Source organism: Zonotrichia leucophrys, chromosome 11, assembly GCF_028769735.1.
Source record: "Zonotrichia leucophrys gambelii isolate GWCS_2022_RI chromosome 11, RI_Zleu_2.0, whole genome shotgun sequence".
NCBI classification, from domain to species: domain Eukaryota; kingdom Metazoa; phylum Chordata; class Aves; order Passeriformes; family Passerellidae; genus Zonotrichia; species Zonotrichia leucophrys.
In genome coordinates, this window is record NC_088181.1 from 12796510 (window position 1) to 12814742 (window position 18233).

At 43.3% G+C, this 18233-nt stretch overlaps 1 protein-coding gene across 5 annotated transcripts in view; it reads left to right on the forward strand.

The window, feature by feature from the left end:
• The window catches only part of ZNF423 (zinc finger protein 423), a 280738-nt gene that overhangs the window by 109152 nt on the left and 153353 nt on the right, over positions 1-18233 (forward strand). For 4 of the 5 annotated variants that reach the window (XM_064723039.1, XM_064723040.1, XM_064723041.1 and 1 more), the window contains 2 exons: positions 12584-12784; positions 16639-16719. In XM_064723039.1, coding sequence (XP_064579109.1) covers positions 12584-12784; positions 16639-16719 — 282 coding nt within the window. The remainder of the gene's footprint in view (positions 1-12583; positions 12785-16638; positions 16720-18233) is intronic. The other variant, XM_064723043.1, reaches the window with a different exon arrangement.

The following is an 18233-nucleotide window of genomic DNA, read 5'->3' on the forward strand; positions in this document are numbered from 1 at the left end:
TCTTTTTTGCTATCCATCATTGTCATGGTAGATCCAAGGGCTCTTCCAGCTGCTGATGCTGTGTACAGACTGCTGTCTGACACTTGGGACCTGCTGAATGAGAGGAGGGCTGAGGGGCACCCAACTTTAAAGTCATTTTAGGCTAAGTCTTTTAAATGTCTTTTCACACTTTCTTTACCACATAGGGCTAGAAAAAAAATGCAGGAAGCTATTAGGGGAAAAGTTGTTATCACTGCTAAAAGTCTCACCGCATTGGAGGATGAGTGCAGCTAAAATAGGGATAAAAAAGGGAATTTCTATCCAGGAATTATTTATCACAGGGAAAGTGCAAACCTGGGTGCCAGTTTCAGCTGGGTGCAGAAGTGCTCTGCTGAGGGCTCTTTCAAAGGGATTAACTTATTTCATTTGGTGCTTGATACATTGTCCTCTGTGACTTTTAATTTTTTTTTTTTTAATCTAATACTGTTGAAATCGGTGAATTCCTTATTACACAGTGTCACGTTTCAGCCGATCCTAAATTAATAAATGAGCAGCAGCAGAATAGCATGCAGCACAATCCTAACAGCATGAGCTGCACAGAAGTATATTTCACTTAGCTCCAATTTAAATACTCTGCTTTGCTCGATTTAATTATGTGAAATTACTGAATTAATGGCTTTGTCAAGTGAAACGTGTAGGACTTCAGAGTTCAGTATTAAGGAAAGAAATTAGAAAGGAAATCCGAGGTACATTATTTTTTTGTGTGTGGGCTTGTTTTAAACACAAACTGAAATTTAACTGAGCCCACGGCCCAAAATCACTAGTTTTAAGCCCAGGGAGGAGAGAAGGAGCAGGAAGGGGCAGGAAACTTCCTGAGTCATCCCTTGTTGGCTTGTGGTGATCCCCTGGGTGTATCAGCTGGGCAGGTTCAGTGTGTGTTTGTGCAGCAGGAGCTGCCCAGGGGCACATGGCAGGGAAGTCTCTGTAAAATCCAATAGTTCTATAATAACTTGGCCACCTGTTAAAAACCCTTTCCTGTGCTGCACAGTATGATTTTCTTATCTCTTTTGTGGTTGAGAATCTGATAACAGTTGCTTTTTTTCACGTTCATTAACTGAATTCTTTTGCTGTGGTTTGAGCCCCTGCACCAGGACACGCTGCCCAGCCTGGTGCTTGGTTGTGCAGAGATGCACAAGGAGACCTGAGGGGAGTTTCTGAAAGCTTGCAAACCCTGCTCTTCTGAAGCCATGTGGACACGTAGGTGCCTAACTCTCATTAATTTCCAATTTCATGGGTTTTTACTACAGCCTGTTGCCACTTGTGAGTATTATCCCCCTAAATCACTTGGGCTACCTACAGATGTCCCTCCCAGCCATGGCTGGAGCAGTGTAAAGGTGCTGTTTTCCCAGTTTCTGCTCTCTGTGCTGGCAGTGCCCTGCTTGGAAGGCTCCCCTTGAGCAGTGGCATGAGCCTCTGCCAGCAGTAACTGGTTAGAGAGAGACTTAAGCATGTGTTTGGGAAAATGTGTCTTTTTCCTCAGGTGCATTTGAAACACCTTTTTTTCCCCAGAGCAAGCCAGATTTGTAGAGAGAAAATCAGTGAGGGTTTTTTTCCTCTAGAGGTGATGTGTGGAGTATTTGATCAGGCCATAAACCCCACAACTCAGTGTGGTCCAGGTTCAACCCTCTGTACCCTGGATAAAACCAGGAATTTTACCTGACAAGCTAACTCCAGCAGCCCGGCCCCACTGAAGCCTCTCAAGTCTTTAATCACAGTTTTGAAGACTTCCAGGCACAGTTCTCAAAGAAGTGGGTCCCTTCTGTGCTTCTTCAGCCACACATTTGTCATTCCCAATGGAAAATGATCCAGGCAGGTTCTGAGCAAACCAAGACCCATGAGAAGGTCAGTGAAATAATTATTGCTTTCTCTAATTTGTCTCTGTGTATTTTTCTTCCTACCCCAATATGTTTTTTTGCTCTTGTTCCACTTTTTCCCTCTGTATTGATCCACCCCTTGGTTCCTGACAGCTTGCAGAGGGCTCTCTTACTCTCTCAGTCTTAATGTTTGGGGTTTTTATGGGTATAAAAGGAGGAATATAAATGCTACCTGTAGGATCCCACCAGTTTGTTTTGTAAAAGACATTCCTTTTCAGCAAAACTTTTAAACAAATCCATATTTCAAGCATGGGAGAAGTGCATTTTGAAAGGAAATATATTCAGGGGCCTAAGAGGATATTTTTGTATGGAGTCCTTGCTCTGCTTAAATCTTTCTCCTGTGTGCATACATTGAGGGCTGTACACTGAAGACACAAGTTCTGTAAGACCAGAACTTCCTGCAGAAAGGCCAATTCAAAGTCCTGGACCCTATGGAGGAACAATAAAGGAATCTGCATGTTGAATTAGGCAAAGGGACATCAAAATATGCAGTGGTGTTTATTGCTTATGGTAAATTACATCATCTGTAATTTTTCTCTCTTTGAAAATCAACAGGTTTATTTTAATAAAGAGTTCCAGCAGCTGCTATTTTGAGCAGAACCAGTCAATACCTTATTTTTGCATTTGATATGCAGCTGCAATAACAAGCCACATGTGAATTTTATTAAGCCTTCTGAATATTCTGTCTGTTCAGGGAGCTATAGATTTAAGTTTTGCAGATATCTGGCTTTACCTTGAAGTAAAAATGCGCCAAATAACCAAAAAGCCACAAAAAGAAAAAAGAAAAAAAAGAAAATCTCTCACACAATTTCCTCAAAGAAAGGAAAGGGTTTGTCATGCCCATGGATTAAAATGTGATTAAGAAGTCCCATGTTAGCTGTGAGTGGAATTCCATAGAACTGCTGGAAACAGAACACTTCTCTTCAACAAGATTTGAAAAACAATAAGTTGAGTTTTATTACAATATTCATGCGCCGTTTTTCTTCTGAAAAGTCACATGTATTTATTAGAGTACGGGTCAATATTATTTAGCAGTTGTACGTGAAAGAAAAAAGCACTTTTTTATGACGAAGTGCACTTTTCTTTGAAGTTAATACTTGCTGCATTCTAATTTCTTTGTGCATATGAATGAACTTTATATCTAAAATGCATGCATCTAAAATGGATTTTAGATCTGGTTTGCTTTGAACCTCATTATTGAACTGAAGGTGGCAGCTACTCCCGTTCAGATGCACCTTTGGAATCTGGAAGTGGACAGCAGCATCCTTTTTCAGAGGCAGATAATGTGTTCCTTGGCAATCACACATCTTGAGTAAGTGGATAGAGTCTTGTGCAGATGGCTGGCGAGCAGTTTGGGTGCAAGCACGTTTTGTGATTGGGATGCCACAGGGATGCACAAAGCTGATCTCCAGGGCTGTGAGCCTGTCCTTTCCAAGGAGGAGGCCCCAGGATAAAAGGAGGTGCTGCTCTCTTCACAGCCCTGTGGGGGGACAGTGTCCCTGGCCAGGGGAGGGCACCCCGAGGGTGGCCATGGGCAGTGTCCCACGCCTGGGCGCTGCTCCAGCCCAACACTTTGGCACCCTCTGCACTGCTCTGCTCTCTGCCTTTCCTTGCCTTCCCTAAGATTCACTTACAATGCTTTTTGTGTCGGGAAAGTGTTTACATCCCATATTTATCCTGTTAAACTGGCTGCCAAACACTGAAGAGCTGATAAACACTATGTGCTGTTAACACTATAAAGTACAATCCCACTGCTGCTTGCATGCAAATAAATAATAATAACTCAGCTCTTTGTCCGCTTTTCGGCGTGTAAGTGCATTTGTCACATAGCATAGAAACATCTAAATCATTTTAGTAAAAGCACTAGAAAGGCTGAAACATTACCTGCAGCTATGATTAAGAGGATATTTTACTGTTTGGTGGTCTTTATATTATTTCCTTATTTGATTTTTTTAAAAAAACACTTTTAAAATGATGTGATGCTTAATCACTGTTGCTGGGTTTCACTTTTTAAAAACCTTTCACTGAGTTATTTCACCTTCCTAAGGACTGAAGGATTGGCCTGTAGGCTAAAAGTTACTGTGAAATACTCATTAAATCTTTTCTTGCAGCCATTACAGACACAGATATCTTTTTAACGTGCTTGGTCAGTTTTGAGGCCACTATTTTTGTTACTGCCCATAAATCAGTAGCAGGTATTTTTAGTGTCATCAGTGAAAGGTTAATAGAAGTCCATAATTTTCAGACACATCTCTTTCGATTAGCTGCTCAGAAATTTCCTTAAAAAGGGGGTGTAAATTGTTTCACTCCAAAACTGGAGACTGTGTCCAATTTGTGCATAAATTGAAATTGTCTTTCTAATAGACTCTCTGGAAGGTGTGGGGTTGCCTTCAAAGTAATGATTTAAACATAAACTGACCCTTGATGAGGGAGCTGGAGTTTCAGTTTAATGTGTTTCTGCAATTTTCCTTTGCCTTCAGTGCCTTCAAATTCCACACAAATAATTCCTTCATAACAAGTGCCTTTTCAGAAGATGTATGCTGCTGACAGTTAATATAAAATTATTGCCCCTGAATGCATTTTCGTAATTACTTCCCAGAGAACTGTCTTTGTGTTAGAAGACATTTCACACTTTAGTAACATAAGTGTTTGGGGAGAACATGAGTAATAATTACAGGCAGTCTTTCAGTGAAAATAAACCTAAAAAATTATAAAAAAAGCTAGTGTTAAAGTTGGTTAGAGACAGTGAGGAATTTATTCATCACATTATGCCTGTCTGTATATTTTCCAAGTTTAATAACCCTTCAGTAAGTAAACTTAAAAAAGCCATAAAGAACAGAGAAACTGCTTTCTCATTTTTAAGCAATAATGAAAAGTGACATGCTTCTAGAGACAGAATAAAGAAACTCAATCTGAATGCTCCTATAGGAGATTTCTGCTATAGTGGAAAATGAAATGGCTCACAGTTTGATCAATAAAAAAATTAACAGCATTTATTAAAAGGTTTCTCTAGTATGTTGACTAAAGGATATAATGGAAGTCTTGATCCAAGAAAAGCAGGGTAGTAGGGTGAGTTTGTGTGTGTGAGTGTGATGTGTAAGAATCATTGACTGAGCAAAGCCAGTGGGTTTCAGATGCTGGGTGTACATGGTTACACTGTTCTAGAGGGCTGGAGCCAGGACTGGCTGGATAAATAAACATTCTTCTGGGAGATGCTCCACACAGCCCTGCAGCAAGGCTGGGTTTGCATGGAGGCAAAGATGGCAGAGTCTTGCTTTCACTGGACAAACAGGGCAATTATAGCTTGCATACATATCTCTAACCAGATTGTGGTGTCTCTCTGCAGCAGAGATAACAATGTAGAGATGTAGGTGGGCTCAGGTGGAAGCAAGGCACTGTAGGGCAAGAGGTTTATGTGTGTGATACCTGTGACTGCTACAGCAAAGGAAAGTGCAATGAGCTGCCAGTCCTCTGCTGCACGCACGTTCCTGCCACTTTCCATGCCTTTAAACTCCAGGTAGACGCTTCAGGTTTTCTTAAACTGCTGCTAATTTGAGGAAATTGCATCCTGTCTGCAGGAAGATGGACATTTTCCCTGAGAAGTGTTGGTGTAAGTAAGCTAAAAGAAGGCTGCTGAGAGGCAGCTGTGGGATGTGCAGGGCTGTCAGCTCCAGTTCTGTGAGTGGTGCAGGGCCAGCAGGAGCAGGTGCAGTGCTGCTGCTGGCACCAGTTATTCCAGGGGTGCTTGGAACCCCTTCCTCCAAGAGTGTGGCTACCAGCAGATATAGAAGGAGATGTTGTACACTACTAAATTAGTTTTTCTTTGCCAAATTGAAGAATGCTGAGAACTTTCCGTTTACTTAGAAATTATTATGATTTAATACAAATGTAGTGTAATAAGGCTCTGATGTGAAATGTTATCATGTGTGCTTCCTAAAATCTCTGACTTTTGTGTATTTTATTCTTAACACCCTTCACATAAAACAGTATTACTGGTGTAATCTGTGTTTTATCCCATGGGTTATTATGCAGAGACACCCAGCACTGAACACTCTCCCTCTTCCCTTGCCTTTCCAAAAGAAGCTCTTGCAGCCACTGTTGCTGCCTGTTGGTGGGAGCTGCTGTCAGAGGCAGACAAATGACAGCTCACAGGGGCTGCAGCGGCCACAGCCCTAGGAGGGCACGGGGAGGTAACAATATGCAATTTTCATGGTTCGAGGGTAGCCTTATCCTACTGTTCTTCATTACAGTGCTGCAGAGAGATCAATTTTATTAAGCTGTAAGTCTTAGGAGGCCAACACCATTAACTACATGCTGGACCAAATAATTTTTTTGGTATTATGATTGTTTTTTCCTCTTGTTGAGGGAAGGCAAGATCTGATGTGTGGATCTCTTCAGCCTGAGAGGAGCATTGCAGGGCAGCTGAGTGTCAGCAGGATTGTGTGCCTGCACTTTGCTCGCTTGCCCTGTCGTGTAGTCGTCCCCTGTGATTTACCATTGCATGAATGTTCTGTGGTGTTCCATGCATTATTCCTTTCTGCCTCTTTGTTTATCAGCTAGGCACCTTTTTTCTTTACCACATGTGGTTTGACACCCTGTGAAAGTGGTATGCTGCACTGCATGATGGAGGACCAAACCTGCTTGCCTTTGATGCACATAGTGATGGTTTGATGTGTGGAATGAGCTGCCTTTGATTCCTGGTCCTGGGGCTGGGGTGCAGTCCACACTTTCTGACCTGGTTTGCTTGGCCAGAGCAGATTTTTGGCAGCTTTGTGTGGGTATGGTTGCAGAGGTTACAGCAGTTCACAGGAGGGCCCTGGCCCTTTGAGAGCTAGCACACACACATATCTGTGTTCAAAATACAAGTGTTTTAAAAGGACATTGTTTGAAATGTTGAGGAGTCACAGAGTGGGAGTACCCAGCAAAGACAAGACTTCATCCTACGATGAAGATTTCAGTTTGTTTGTGATTTAATTACTGAAACGCTAGTGACTTTTTGGCATTTTTTCATTATTTGATCACAAGTACAGAGGCTTTTGGACTCTATGTTACAGAGCTAAAGACAATACTAAAATGTAACAAACCACATAAAAGTAGAAACCTCCCCCACACTGATTTGGCATTTGACACTGAGCAAAACATTCACTAACAAACGTTTAGATTAGGCTTTTCCTTTAAGTCATTTGTCTCTTTTGTTCTCACTTCCTAATTATGGATGAAATTTCCTTTCCTTTTGTCTTGCTGGGGTAGCCCTGTGGCCGCAGGGCAGGAAGGCTGCGCCCCTGGGTGGGCACTGCAGGGCTCTGCCAAGCCCCAGGAGGTGTCAGTTGTTTGCCAGCACCCATCACTCCTCCAGCAATTAGCTTTTGTTTATTCAGTACTTTTGTCATTTGTCCTGCATCTCAGGAAAACTTCTAGAAATAACCACAGTCCTTTGTTTGTTTTGGTTTGGACCAAGGTGAGGAGCAAAGAGATGCCTCTTTTCTGCTCTTCATTTTACATTTTTCCTTCCAGCAGCCAGACCTGGGCAGTGCATGTCCATGTGGTGTAGATGTTTATGAGGTGCTTTACAGAGTGTCACTTTGCAGCCTTAGCTCTGTGTGGCAAAGTTTCTGGGATAGAAAGTGCATCTAGCACTGCTTCAGTGGTTGCCTGCTTCTTCATGGAAGTCCCATAATTGGACCTATTTAAAACCAGGCATGACCCTGCACTAAATAGCATGTTCCTAAGTGCAGCCCTAGATTTTAAATAAATCCCAGCTTCAAAAATCCACAGGCTTAAAAAAAAAATAAAGAAAAGCCCCAGAAAATTTACTGGCACAAAGACAGAAAGGCTTGCCTACCCTGTATTGTGTTGACAGAATAAAAAATTTAAACTGTCCATAATTGATTCCACAGATGAAAAAATAAGCTGAGGTTGGTTTCTTTTCAATTTTTCTGGCCCATGTGTTGCAAGGTGTTACCCATTTCCAAGTATTTCAGTGGAAATTGTAGGTAGGCATCAGCATCTTTTCAGTCTGGCTCTGGCCTTGCTCTGCCTTCAGCCCTGCCCCACTAACCAAAGCCCCAAAGCATTTTGCTGTGCCTCTCGTGGCTGGGCTGTCCCTGTGGTCCTGGGCTGAGGCTGTGCCATGCTGAGCTCCAGGCACAGTCCCAGCCTAGCGGCAGGGCTGTCTGTCCCAGGCTGACTGAAGCAAGGGAAATCTGCTCTTGACTTGAGCTGAACATGGTACATGTAATCTGTTTTCAAATATTTGGCTTTAGGAGCACGTTGTTCCTGTAACAGAGCTGTTTTGAACACAGCTCAGAAGGCATTTCTACTGACTGCAACTTTCAAACTGGGCCTTTGGGAATTCACTTTTTCAGCTTTGCCAAGTTTGCCACATTCCTTGGACCACCAGGTCAGGCAGGAACACTCCCAGTTCTTGCTTATGTCTCCTTTGAAATAGTAACTTTCTAGAGCATAAACTGGCTTGTATAGAAAAAGCAAGGGTCATTAACAACATTAACTTTAGTGGCAATTAGAATAACATATTCCTGACTGTTGGCCAGATTGTTTAGGTCATAGGGTAAAATATTCTTCTTGTGTAAAGCCCTGCAGACCTTCCACTATGCTACAGGGGAAAAAGGGGAGTGGGGGGGGTGGTAAAAAAGAAAAACAAAAAAGCCCCCCTACCCCGTTTCCTGACATTTTGAGTAGTGAGGTATACTTTTAAGACTGACCTCTCAAATTGTATCTTCTCTTACTCATAAAAGAAGATTGTTAGAACCAGCATTAGATATGGCAGGGTCACTTAAAAATTACTCATAACACTGAAGTGTTACCCTGCTTTGGAACTGATCACTGATCATTTATCCTGATCATTTACTCTGGCGCTGCCTGCAGTTCCCTTCTGCTGGCATTTGCCTGCAGCCTTGTGCTGAGCACACCACGTCAGCGTGAGCTGTGTGCCTGTGGCGCTGTGCTGTCCTTGCAGTGGTGTTTGGTGCATAAATTCTCCAGGTTGATAACTGTGGTTATTGCAAAAGTTTTAAGCAATCTAGATAGAAACTACTTACTGTACTTTGAATTAGAGTCACTAAAATCCAAGGCTTAAAAATGGAATCTTAAAAATTAGCTGTGGCAGTAAATGTATCTATCTGTGCTTGATGCCACAAGGCTACAGATTTTTGGAGACTGCAAAGACCTGGTGGCTCTGGCAACCAAGAAGCCCCTTTGCTTGGTGGGGCACAGACATGTCCCCCCAGAGCCAGCCCCAGCTCCAAAGCCACCCCTGCCTGTGGTGCCAGCAGCGCCTTGGCCTTCTGTGGTACCCAAACCCCTCTGGCAGTGTGCTTGCACCCACAGGCAAGGTGCTCCTGCAGTTCCTGCCAGCAGGAAAACTGCAGGTTAAATTTGTGAACTGCTGCAGCAGAGCTCTGCAGAAACCAGTTCCCGAGGAATGCTCGTGGCCTGCTGTCCTCATCAGGGAAACTGAGCTCATTGTGGGAGCAGCTGGGCTGCGTTTGAAGCTTTTCCTTGCTGGCTGGACCACCCATTCCCATCACTGCCCTGGCTGCTGGGCTCCCCTGGGCAAGGAGCGAGCGTCTCCCCAGGGCGGCCCGCACCCCACACACCCTGCTGGCAGCCTGTGCTCAGAAGAGCAGAGACAAAGGTCAGAAACCCAAGAAACACCAGAGATTTTTCTCAGCACTGTTTGGTAATAGCAAGGCGAGCACAGAGTGTGCAGCTCCCAGCAGAGGAATCTGAGGACCATTTTGTTTGAAGGACACACACCGAGGTGTGGCAGACATGTACAATTCCTTCAACTTGCCAAAACCAGAAAAAAAATCCCATTGTAAAGCAGTGTTGCATTTGCTAAATAATTTCTGCAAGCTTCACTCTTGTGTTATTTGACATACAGCTCTGTCAAGCAACGACGCTTTTGAGAAGTTGCCTAGAGGATCAGATTTCCCATTCAACAGGGAATTAAAAAATGTTTCTGGAATTTTGCTTTGCAGTGGGGAATCTATTTTCTTATCTCACATTGTACAATTTACTTTTCCTAAAGCAGTGTGCTAAATTATTTGTTATTGTTGGACTCGGTCGAGCAGCTTTATCCCTGGTGTAGTCACGAAGTATTGGAGTAAAACCAAGGATGAATTTGTCACAGTGTACTCAGCAGATCAGCTGGTCTTTAGGTTAACTCTCAAAAGACAGAATTTCTGCTAAAAATATTAGTGAAGGTCCCTTAAAGCTGCCCAAAGTTGCCTAAAACCTTGCTTCTTCAGGTTGTGGCAGAGTCAGTTCAGAAGTGCTTCCCCAAGGCCTTTGTCAGCAGGCAGCATGGACGCAGGTGCCAATTCTTTAGGTTACATTTATGTGCTTGGACTCTTTTTATAGGTTTCTGTCATAAAACTGGAGAGTTGACATTCTGATTTATTAACTATCAAGTCTGCAGGACATAGGCTTTAAAAAGATTGAATGAGCTAAAATGTTTGTGATTGTAGTCTGGAATGAGACACTGTATAAAGGTGTGCCAAGTAAATATGACAAAATGTAAGTGATAATTTGAATATATACATTAAATTATGTGTGAAATAAAGCAAAGCTATCATAGGTCTAAAAGTGACTTAGTATTTAGTGAAGTAGTAATATAAGAGAACCAGAATTGTGGGATTTTTTTCATTACAAGACATTTTTATTTAAGGAAGAGTCTATAAAGCATGAGGTTCAGCTAGTGGCATTTTATTGAATAAACATAGTATAGATGATGACTTACAATATGGAGTGCTTAGTGAGTGATACTTTTTATAGCTAAATCCTTAAATTCATTACTGCTGTGCAAGTAGTATATCTGATTTGGTAAGATGAATATTATATCTTGCCCTTAATGGAAATTTTGTAGTAGAAAGGTATGTATAATTTAGCAGTAAAAGAATCTGAAAATGTGCAGATCAGTTAACTGCTAGGAGGGAGGCACACACCAACGCAGGCTCTGATTTTTGATATTTCCATTGCAATTGGAAGGGCACGTCATGTTATGAGTGCTCCATGGAAAGCTGCAGAGTGTTTTACACCAGTTGATTTATGTTAGTCTGTGCAGAGCAGAAGATGGTATGAAATGTGCTCTGGCTGGATAGTGGTAGCAGAGCTCTAGCCATGTGTGTCTGAATTGCAGTGCTTGTGGTAACCAGGTTCTGTCTTTAATAAATTTTATTTTCAGCTTTGCTTCATGTTCTCAGCATTGGTTATCCTTAATCCTTTTGGTGCTGATCTGATTTTAGAAACAATTCATCCCTCTGTTTGCTGGTCCTTCCTTAATGGCTTAAAACCCAAATGCATCCCAAACCATCAGGGTGGCATCTCCCTCCTACCTGGCTGAGAGCAGCTCCTGGGCTTTTGGGGTCAGCCAGTGTGTGAGGATCTCTTCTGCTGGCAGAGTCTGTGGTTCTGTTTCACTTTCTGAATGACTTCCCAAGTGTTCCCATCATACTGACAGGGTGTATGAAGAGCACGAGTTCTTGTGGAGGCAAGTGAAATAGTGCAGGTGTAGCACCTGGGGCTGTATCACCTCTGTTGGGGAACCTGTGTGAAGAAGAGGCAGATCTGTTTCAGCTGGTCACCAAAGCCTGGCCGCCATGGCTAGTGTGCATAATGGATGCTTTCCCTGCTGAGAGGGCAGCAGGGGCTTAGAAGGGAATTTTCAGCTCTGTGGCCTCTCCAGAGAGCCCAAGCAAGGGTTGTCTGCAGTGCTGCATGGACTGGCTTTAGGCACATCTGGGTGTCCACTGTGGCTAAGGGGGTGTCCTGGAGGCGGGAGGATGTGGCTGCAAGCTTATCCTTCACAGAGGCCACTGAGGGTGTCCTGGAGGGAGTGAGCATCTCTCCTGCCAGCCCCCGCTCCTGCCATGGCCAGTGGAGAGCCAGCTGCCCCTGTGTGGAGCTGCCACCTGCACAGCCCTGTGGTGCTCGGCCCCCCACACTGGGGAGTTTCTGGAGCTGTCAGAGAGCTCAGTCTCCCTGTGCACAAATGCAGATTAAAACCTGGGGGGGTTGGCAAAGATGTATGTGCTGGCACACACTGGCCACAGCCCAAGATAAAAAATATTGGAGAGACCTGAAGGTCAGATGTACTGTATCTGCTCTCAGCTAGGTCAGCACAATGTCAGGCTCATCTGCCCAACCAAGTGCCTCTCATTAGTTCAGCAAGACCTCTCATGTCCTGGGGTACGTGTGTGCTTTGGGATATTCAGCTAGAGCATCTTTTTCGCTTGTTGTTACTAATATTGGGGCTTGGGGGCGGTGGGAAGAGGAGAGCACTGAGAATTAAAATTCAGCACATGCCTTTTCTTTGCGGGCTGTAATTAATCTTGCCAATTTTTAAAGCTTTGAGAATCTGGTTAAGTGATAAAACACTAACAACTTTATATGACAGAGTTAGAGGCTCCTGCTATACACCCACCAGAGAAGATTAGGAGAGAGTGTTTGCAGGATTCGCACTAAGCAGCAGAGAATACAGTTGAGAATTGTTGCACCACATGATATAAAAACCACATTAATATAATGAAAGGTGTCGGGAATAATGTGAGAGCGGCTGTAATTAAATGTATCTTAATAAGCGCAACATCCTTCTTAAAGCTCTTATTTTTCAGACCTTTCAAACTTAGAGATGTTCTTGCTGTTGGCAGGTGGCCTGGGAGGAGAGCTGGAGAGCGAAGCGAAGGACAGCCGGGCCCTGGAAGAGAGGAACAGTGTGACGAGCCAGGAAGAGAGAAATGAGGAAGATGAAGACATGGAGGATGAGTCAATTTACACCTGCGATAACTGTCAGCAGGACTTCGATTCACTGGCAGACCTGACTGAACACAGGGCACACAACTGTCCTGGAGGTAATGTTAAACTAGCTTTACAGTTCTGACAGGTGGTTAGCTGGGTAATTGGACATAGCAACAGCTTGAGGCCTCAAGTGAGATTAAAGAATTAATAATGTAATTTTACAGTTAATGTAATTTTATTGTGGTGCCTTGGGTAGCCTTTGTTCACTCCTTTAATAAAATTAAAATAAAAGCAACAGCTTTCCAATTGGAATATGTCAGTAATTACGTTAGACAAAAATGTTGTGGGGTTTTTTAATGCTAGAAGTTTAGGCAGGTATTTTTTTCTCTCTCTCCAAATGTAGGAAGATTAAAAAAGTTAAATGACTGAAGTGTGCAAAACTCCCAGGAAAAAAGGCCTCTGAACCCCTAAAAGAACATGATGATTTCTGAGATTAAAATTCATAGTGCGAGTTCTGTAATCCCACCCTAAAAATACAGCATTCTCCCTAGGTTATTATTACATTGCCTTTTGAATTTTATGGAAGTGAGGATGGCATCAGCCTACGCTGATCTTGATTTTACTTTCTGTAAAGTAAGAACAAGCTCAGAGCACTGGTGTGAACAATTGCAACATACCTTGCTTTTCCAGGGCTGCCTCTGCATGGCCAGCAGTAGCAGCAGGTACTCAGCCGAGCACGCTAAGCCGATTTACAGGGGTAGGAAAAAGCTTTGCAGATTTTACCAAAGATTAAATAAAATCTTAGGAGGGGGAGTGCAGAATATGTTCATATGTATTTAAATCAGGGATTCTTATCTTTCACCTTCCCAGAGTTGAATACTCTGCCATCACGTCTTCCTCCACACTCATCTAAATTATTTTAGGCAGTTGCTGTTATTACCAGACGGGTAGGTCAAGGCTGGCAGAAGGCAGAAGGGTTAGTGGTTAGCTTCTCCTCTGGTGCAGCAGTATCCCATCATTTTTCCCCTGAGTGCATATTCCTCCTGGCCACTTAATTTGTTTTGTAATTAGTCTATGTTTTCTGCTCTCCTTTTTGGGCATAAGTAAAATGATCAGCCAAAAAAGAAAAATACAGGGGATGGAATACAGCAAAGGAGGAAGGGTCAGGAGGAGGCTTTGGCTTGGTCTGACTCCCACCCCAGGAGCACCCTCCCTTGTCTCACTCTGGCTTGCAGAGGGGAGGACTCTCTGCTCTTGTTCCCATCTGCTTGCTGGGAGGAAGGACAGAGGGATGTTGGGGCTTTTCCCATGCTTGCAGTTGGGTAGAGATTGCAGTCCTAAGCCTGCCCCCAGGGCTTCTTGCTCTGCACTCTCATTTAAGCCCTGCACAGGCTGCAAACTTGAAAGTGCGTAAAATCGAAAGGCCACTTCTTGCAGGGTAATTTCCCAGCCAGCTGAGAGCCACAGCACTGGCCTGAGATTCTGCACATGGCACTCTGCTGCAGGGGAGTAAGCAAAAACATGTAACTTTCTATTCAGAAAACTCCTTGTTTTCCCAACAGGAAGGCAAAGGGCACGGCCCATGTGGCCACTGCTCCTTTCCAAGGAAGAATCGCCCTGGGTGGCCGCTGCTCCATCACTGCCCGCTCTCCTCACTTGTGCTGGGACAGCTGCTGGGGCTGAGCCCCACAAAAGGAGGCTCTTCTTAGCCCAAATGTCTGCTTGGGTCTGGTTCCTTGTGTGTCCCCAAACAGCTGTAATGGCACAATGGTAGAGGGCAGTGGGCACTGCTGACAGGGACTCCAGAGCAGGAATGTAAGGTTATGACAGGTAACAGCAGTGCTATCAAAAGGAGCAGTTCTTTTCCAGAGGCAAATCTGCATTAAAACATAGCAACCTGGAGATTCTATTAATGTAAATTCAGTCAGTGTTTTCACACCTCAGGGTTTTTTTTATCCTCAGTGTAGTATTCTCTTAGTGAGACTAAGAAATATAAATTATATTTTTAGGGATATATCAAAATAATTTTTCAGTACTCCCATTTGCTATTCTTGATTGCAGGTAACATAATTTTGTCTTCTTTTAATCTCTTCACATGTGTGGATGATTTACAAAGACATTTTGTCCCAAAAAGGCACCATATAACTATCTGCATATACATGAAATAAGTGCTAATTGTCTCCATGTGAGGATAATCCTTGTTCCAGAACTAGAGTGTCTGTTTTCTATTTAGTTTAATCTAGTGTCCTGAAGTGATTTAAAGTAAATAGGAAGATTGCACTCATATATTTTGGAATGAGAATGTTTCCATGAAGACAATCTGGAATATTGCTTGATATTCACATACCTTACCTTGGGGAAAAAACAACCCTTTCAGATACACCAGTTTGATGACATGGTCTGATAATCATGAGGATTTTTGAGGAAAGCATGCAAAATGTTTGTCTTTGTTCAGTTCATCTAAAAAGACTTGCACCACCTGGGTGAAAACGTAAGACCTCCTTGGAAAGTGTGTTGAATTTAAAGATTTTACCCTACAAGAAGAGCTCTTTGTCTGTGTCCTTAGTTACCCTGCACTCCTTTTCCCTGTGATACCTGCCTGACACACCTGAGGGTGTAATGCAGTGCCTGACCTCTTGGCAAGCTAGATTTTCATGTCTTAATCTGAAGCAGGGCTTTCAGTCATGTCTACATGGCTCCAGATCAATACAGGTAATATTTGTAGCGATAATATCACCAGGCTGATAATACAACATAACTAATGACTTCCTTTGGGATACTGAAGTTAGGAAGGTATTGTAGCTCAGGAGCGTTGCAGGATTACAAGAGATCACTCCAAAGAACAGGATAAACCATCTATTTCACTGGAATCCCTTAGAAATTCATTACAGCGTGCTGAAGTTATAATACAGTTTGAACGCAGCTGCTTTGACATGTAAGGAAGTAACAAACAGCCATTCCCCTCCTTGCTTTTTCATGTATTTCAGACTTGTTTCTTTGAGGACAAAACACTGATGAAATCTAGACATCTCTGGTAGCATAGGTGCGTGGCATTCCTTTTGATGTCAGTGTAGTAGAGATGTTCTCCTTCTGACAGAATTAGGTGCCTTTTATACCTTTTGCTCATGACTGATGCGTGTGATTGCAGGTTGTAGGTTCCCAGTGTCTACAAGGATCTGAAAAGGGCCTAAATGGGGGCAGCTTGTACCAAAAGAACATCACAATTCCTTACTGGCTTATATCTTCTCTTGTTTCCCAGCTTGCCCCCACAATTGAGCGCTCCTGCAGCAGTCCTGCAAACAGTGCCTTAAACTGTTTCCTTATGCAGCAGCATCTTGAAAAATACTCTGAGAACAAATAGAAACACCTAGTGTATACACTGGATGTGTTAAGCTTTTAAAATTACTTTAAAACTCACTGGTATCCCATATCCCCTAAATAGAGAGGGCTAAGTAATTGCCATTGGCATCATGTGCAGCCTTTTTAAGAGTTTTTGCATGCTGTTGTTACAGTGTAGGTGTAGCATGATGCTATCTTATAGCATTAGTGACAAGAGTAAAGAACTACATGTGGATTTACAACTTACTGTGTCCTACAACAAGCACCAGAGGCTCCCTACATCAAGAAACTATTCTGTGATAGATCACTGTCTGGTGGCTGGTGCCAGGTGGTTTGTTGTCTGACAAAAAGTGGCTAAAAAGTCACAAGCTTTGTCATTTGGCTTGTGTGTTTAATCCTGCATTAATCTGGGTTTAGCTCCAGTATTTTATTGTGGTTTTGTTTTGCTTCCTCCACCCCTTTCCTTCCATGGATCAGAATAGTCTCAGGTGAAGTTGTTTCTTCAGATTCTCAAGTGAATGTAGGGGTTTTAAAGCAAATTAGCACATCAGTGAAGCGGACAGAAGTAGGTTTTGGCTGGGTCTCTGAGCATTTCATGAGGTCCTTTCTGTTGTTGATAACTTTACAGGTTGTCTGTTTCAAACAGCAGCAGAGCTATATATGGATATTGCCAGCTTGGAAGCAGCTGATTTTTCTAAACTACTGTACGGTAGGAACTAGTTTATAATTAAAGTCTTGCAGTTGCTTCTTTTAAATGCCCTATAACTTGTAGGCTTACCTTTGAAACAAGGTACTGTAACTGTTTCATGCTAGTGTATAATTTTGCATTTTCTTTTATTTCACCTGCTACAAGAATTATAATTGCCATGCAACCCCATTTGTGGGATGCTTATCCAGAAACACATATGCAGCAGCTTGTCAACAAGTGACAATGTCTCATAAATGTTTTTGTCAGGTGGCATTTTTTACTTCCCACTGACAAAGAGAGATGTCTTATGTGCATTTCCAAAACTAGCCCTTCCCAAAATTGTAATCTTTGTTTGCACCTGATTGGCAAATTAGTCCTTTTTCTCTCTTTTTGCTGCTGCTTTTGTTACATCTTTAAATTAATGAATTACTGATTGTCCTCTACAAAAGAAACTGAAATACAGTTGTGAAAAAGCAGTGTGGAAACTTAATTATACACCTAGTTTATACAGCTGTGTGTCTAATGACCTACTGGCCCTAATTACTGTGTTGTGGTTCAGTCTGAGTGCTCTTGTCCTTGCCAGAATTCTGCTCTTTTCTCTTAACCTGACTAGTGTTTCAAGCTTAAAAAAATAACAAGTTTCCTTTTTTTGTTCTTTTCTGCATTGTTGTGCTGAAATGCAGTTTCTCCTCTTTCCAGAGGTCATAGCAGTGTTTTAAAATTGGCACCAGAAAAGCTCAATAGTATCACAAACTGTAAAAACATGGATTTTCCCTGGAGTCCTCAGTTCTTGCTGTCCAGATCTGAAAATGGGCACTGGGGCAGTGTTTTTATTGTCAATCACTTGGAGGGCTTCAAGTGCAGGCTCCTGTCCTTAGTTTGTCACAGATGTCCCCTCTCCAGGTGCAGGGAGAGCACAGGGCTCCCCAGGGCTCCTCAGCCACCCAGGCCACAGTGCCCAGGTGCTGCACGTCTCCCTGCAGTCGGTGTTTGTGCCCTCTGTGCTGAGAGCTCTGAAACCCCACTGTTGCAGGGGTACACATGGCTGGGTGGTCTGAGGTCTGGCTCCCCTGACTGCTGTCACCCCATATGTTTGAGTTTACCTGGAGCTTCCCAGCCAGCCTGAAAAGAGCCTTTTTCAAGGACTTCTGCTTGCACGTGCCAGAAAATCACTGTGCTGATAAGGAGCTGTGCTGACTGGCTTGCTGTGCAGGTGCTCAGTGAAATACGTATTTATTGTGCAGAACATAAAGCACATTCCCACATCTGAATGGGGGCTGAAGACAAACAGAAGCACAGCTGCAAATCTCATGTCAAACAGGGCCTACAGCAGCCCCGGCCATGCCGAGGTTTCGCAGCGCATCCTGTGCGGTGCGTGCTGAGGCACCAGCGCTGGCTCTGCCCCTGCATGTAGCAAATGTGCTTCGGTTCAGTGTGTGGTGTGTCTGACTAAGTGGTGCCGAGTGTTGTGCTCCCTGACAGCACTGCCCACCCCTCAGACCAGAGGGTCATCCACAGGCAAAGGTAGGTGAGAG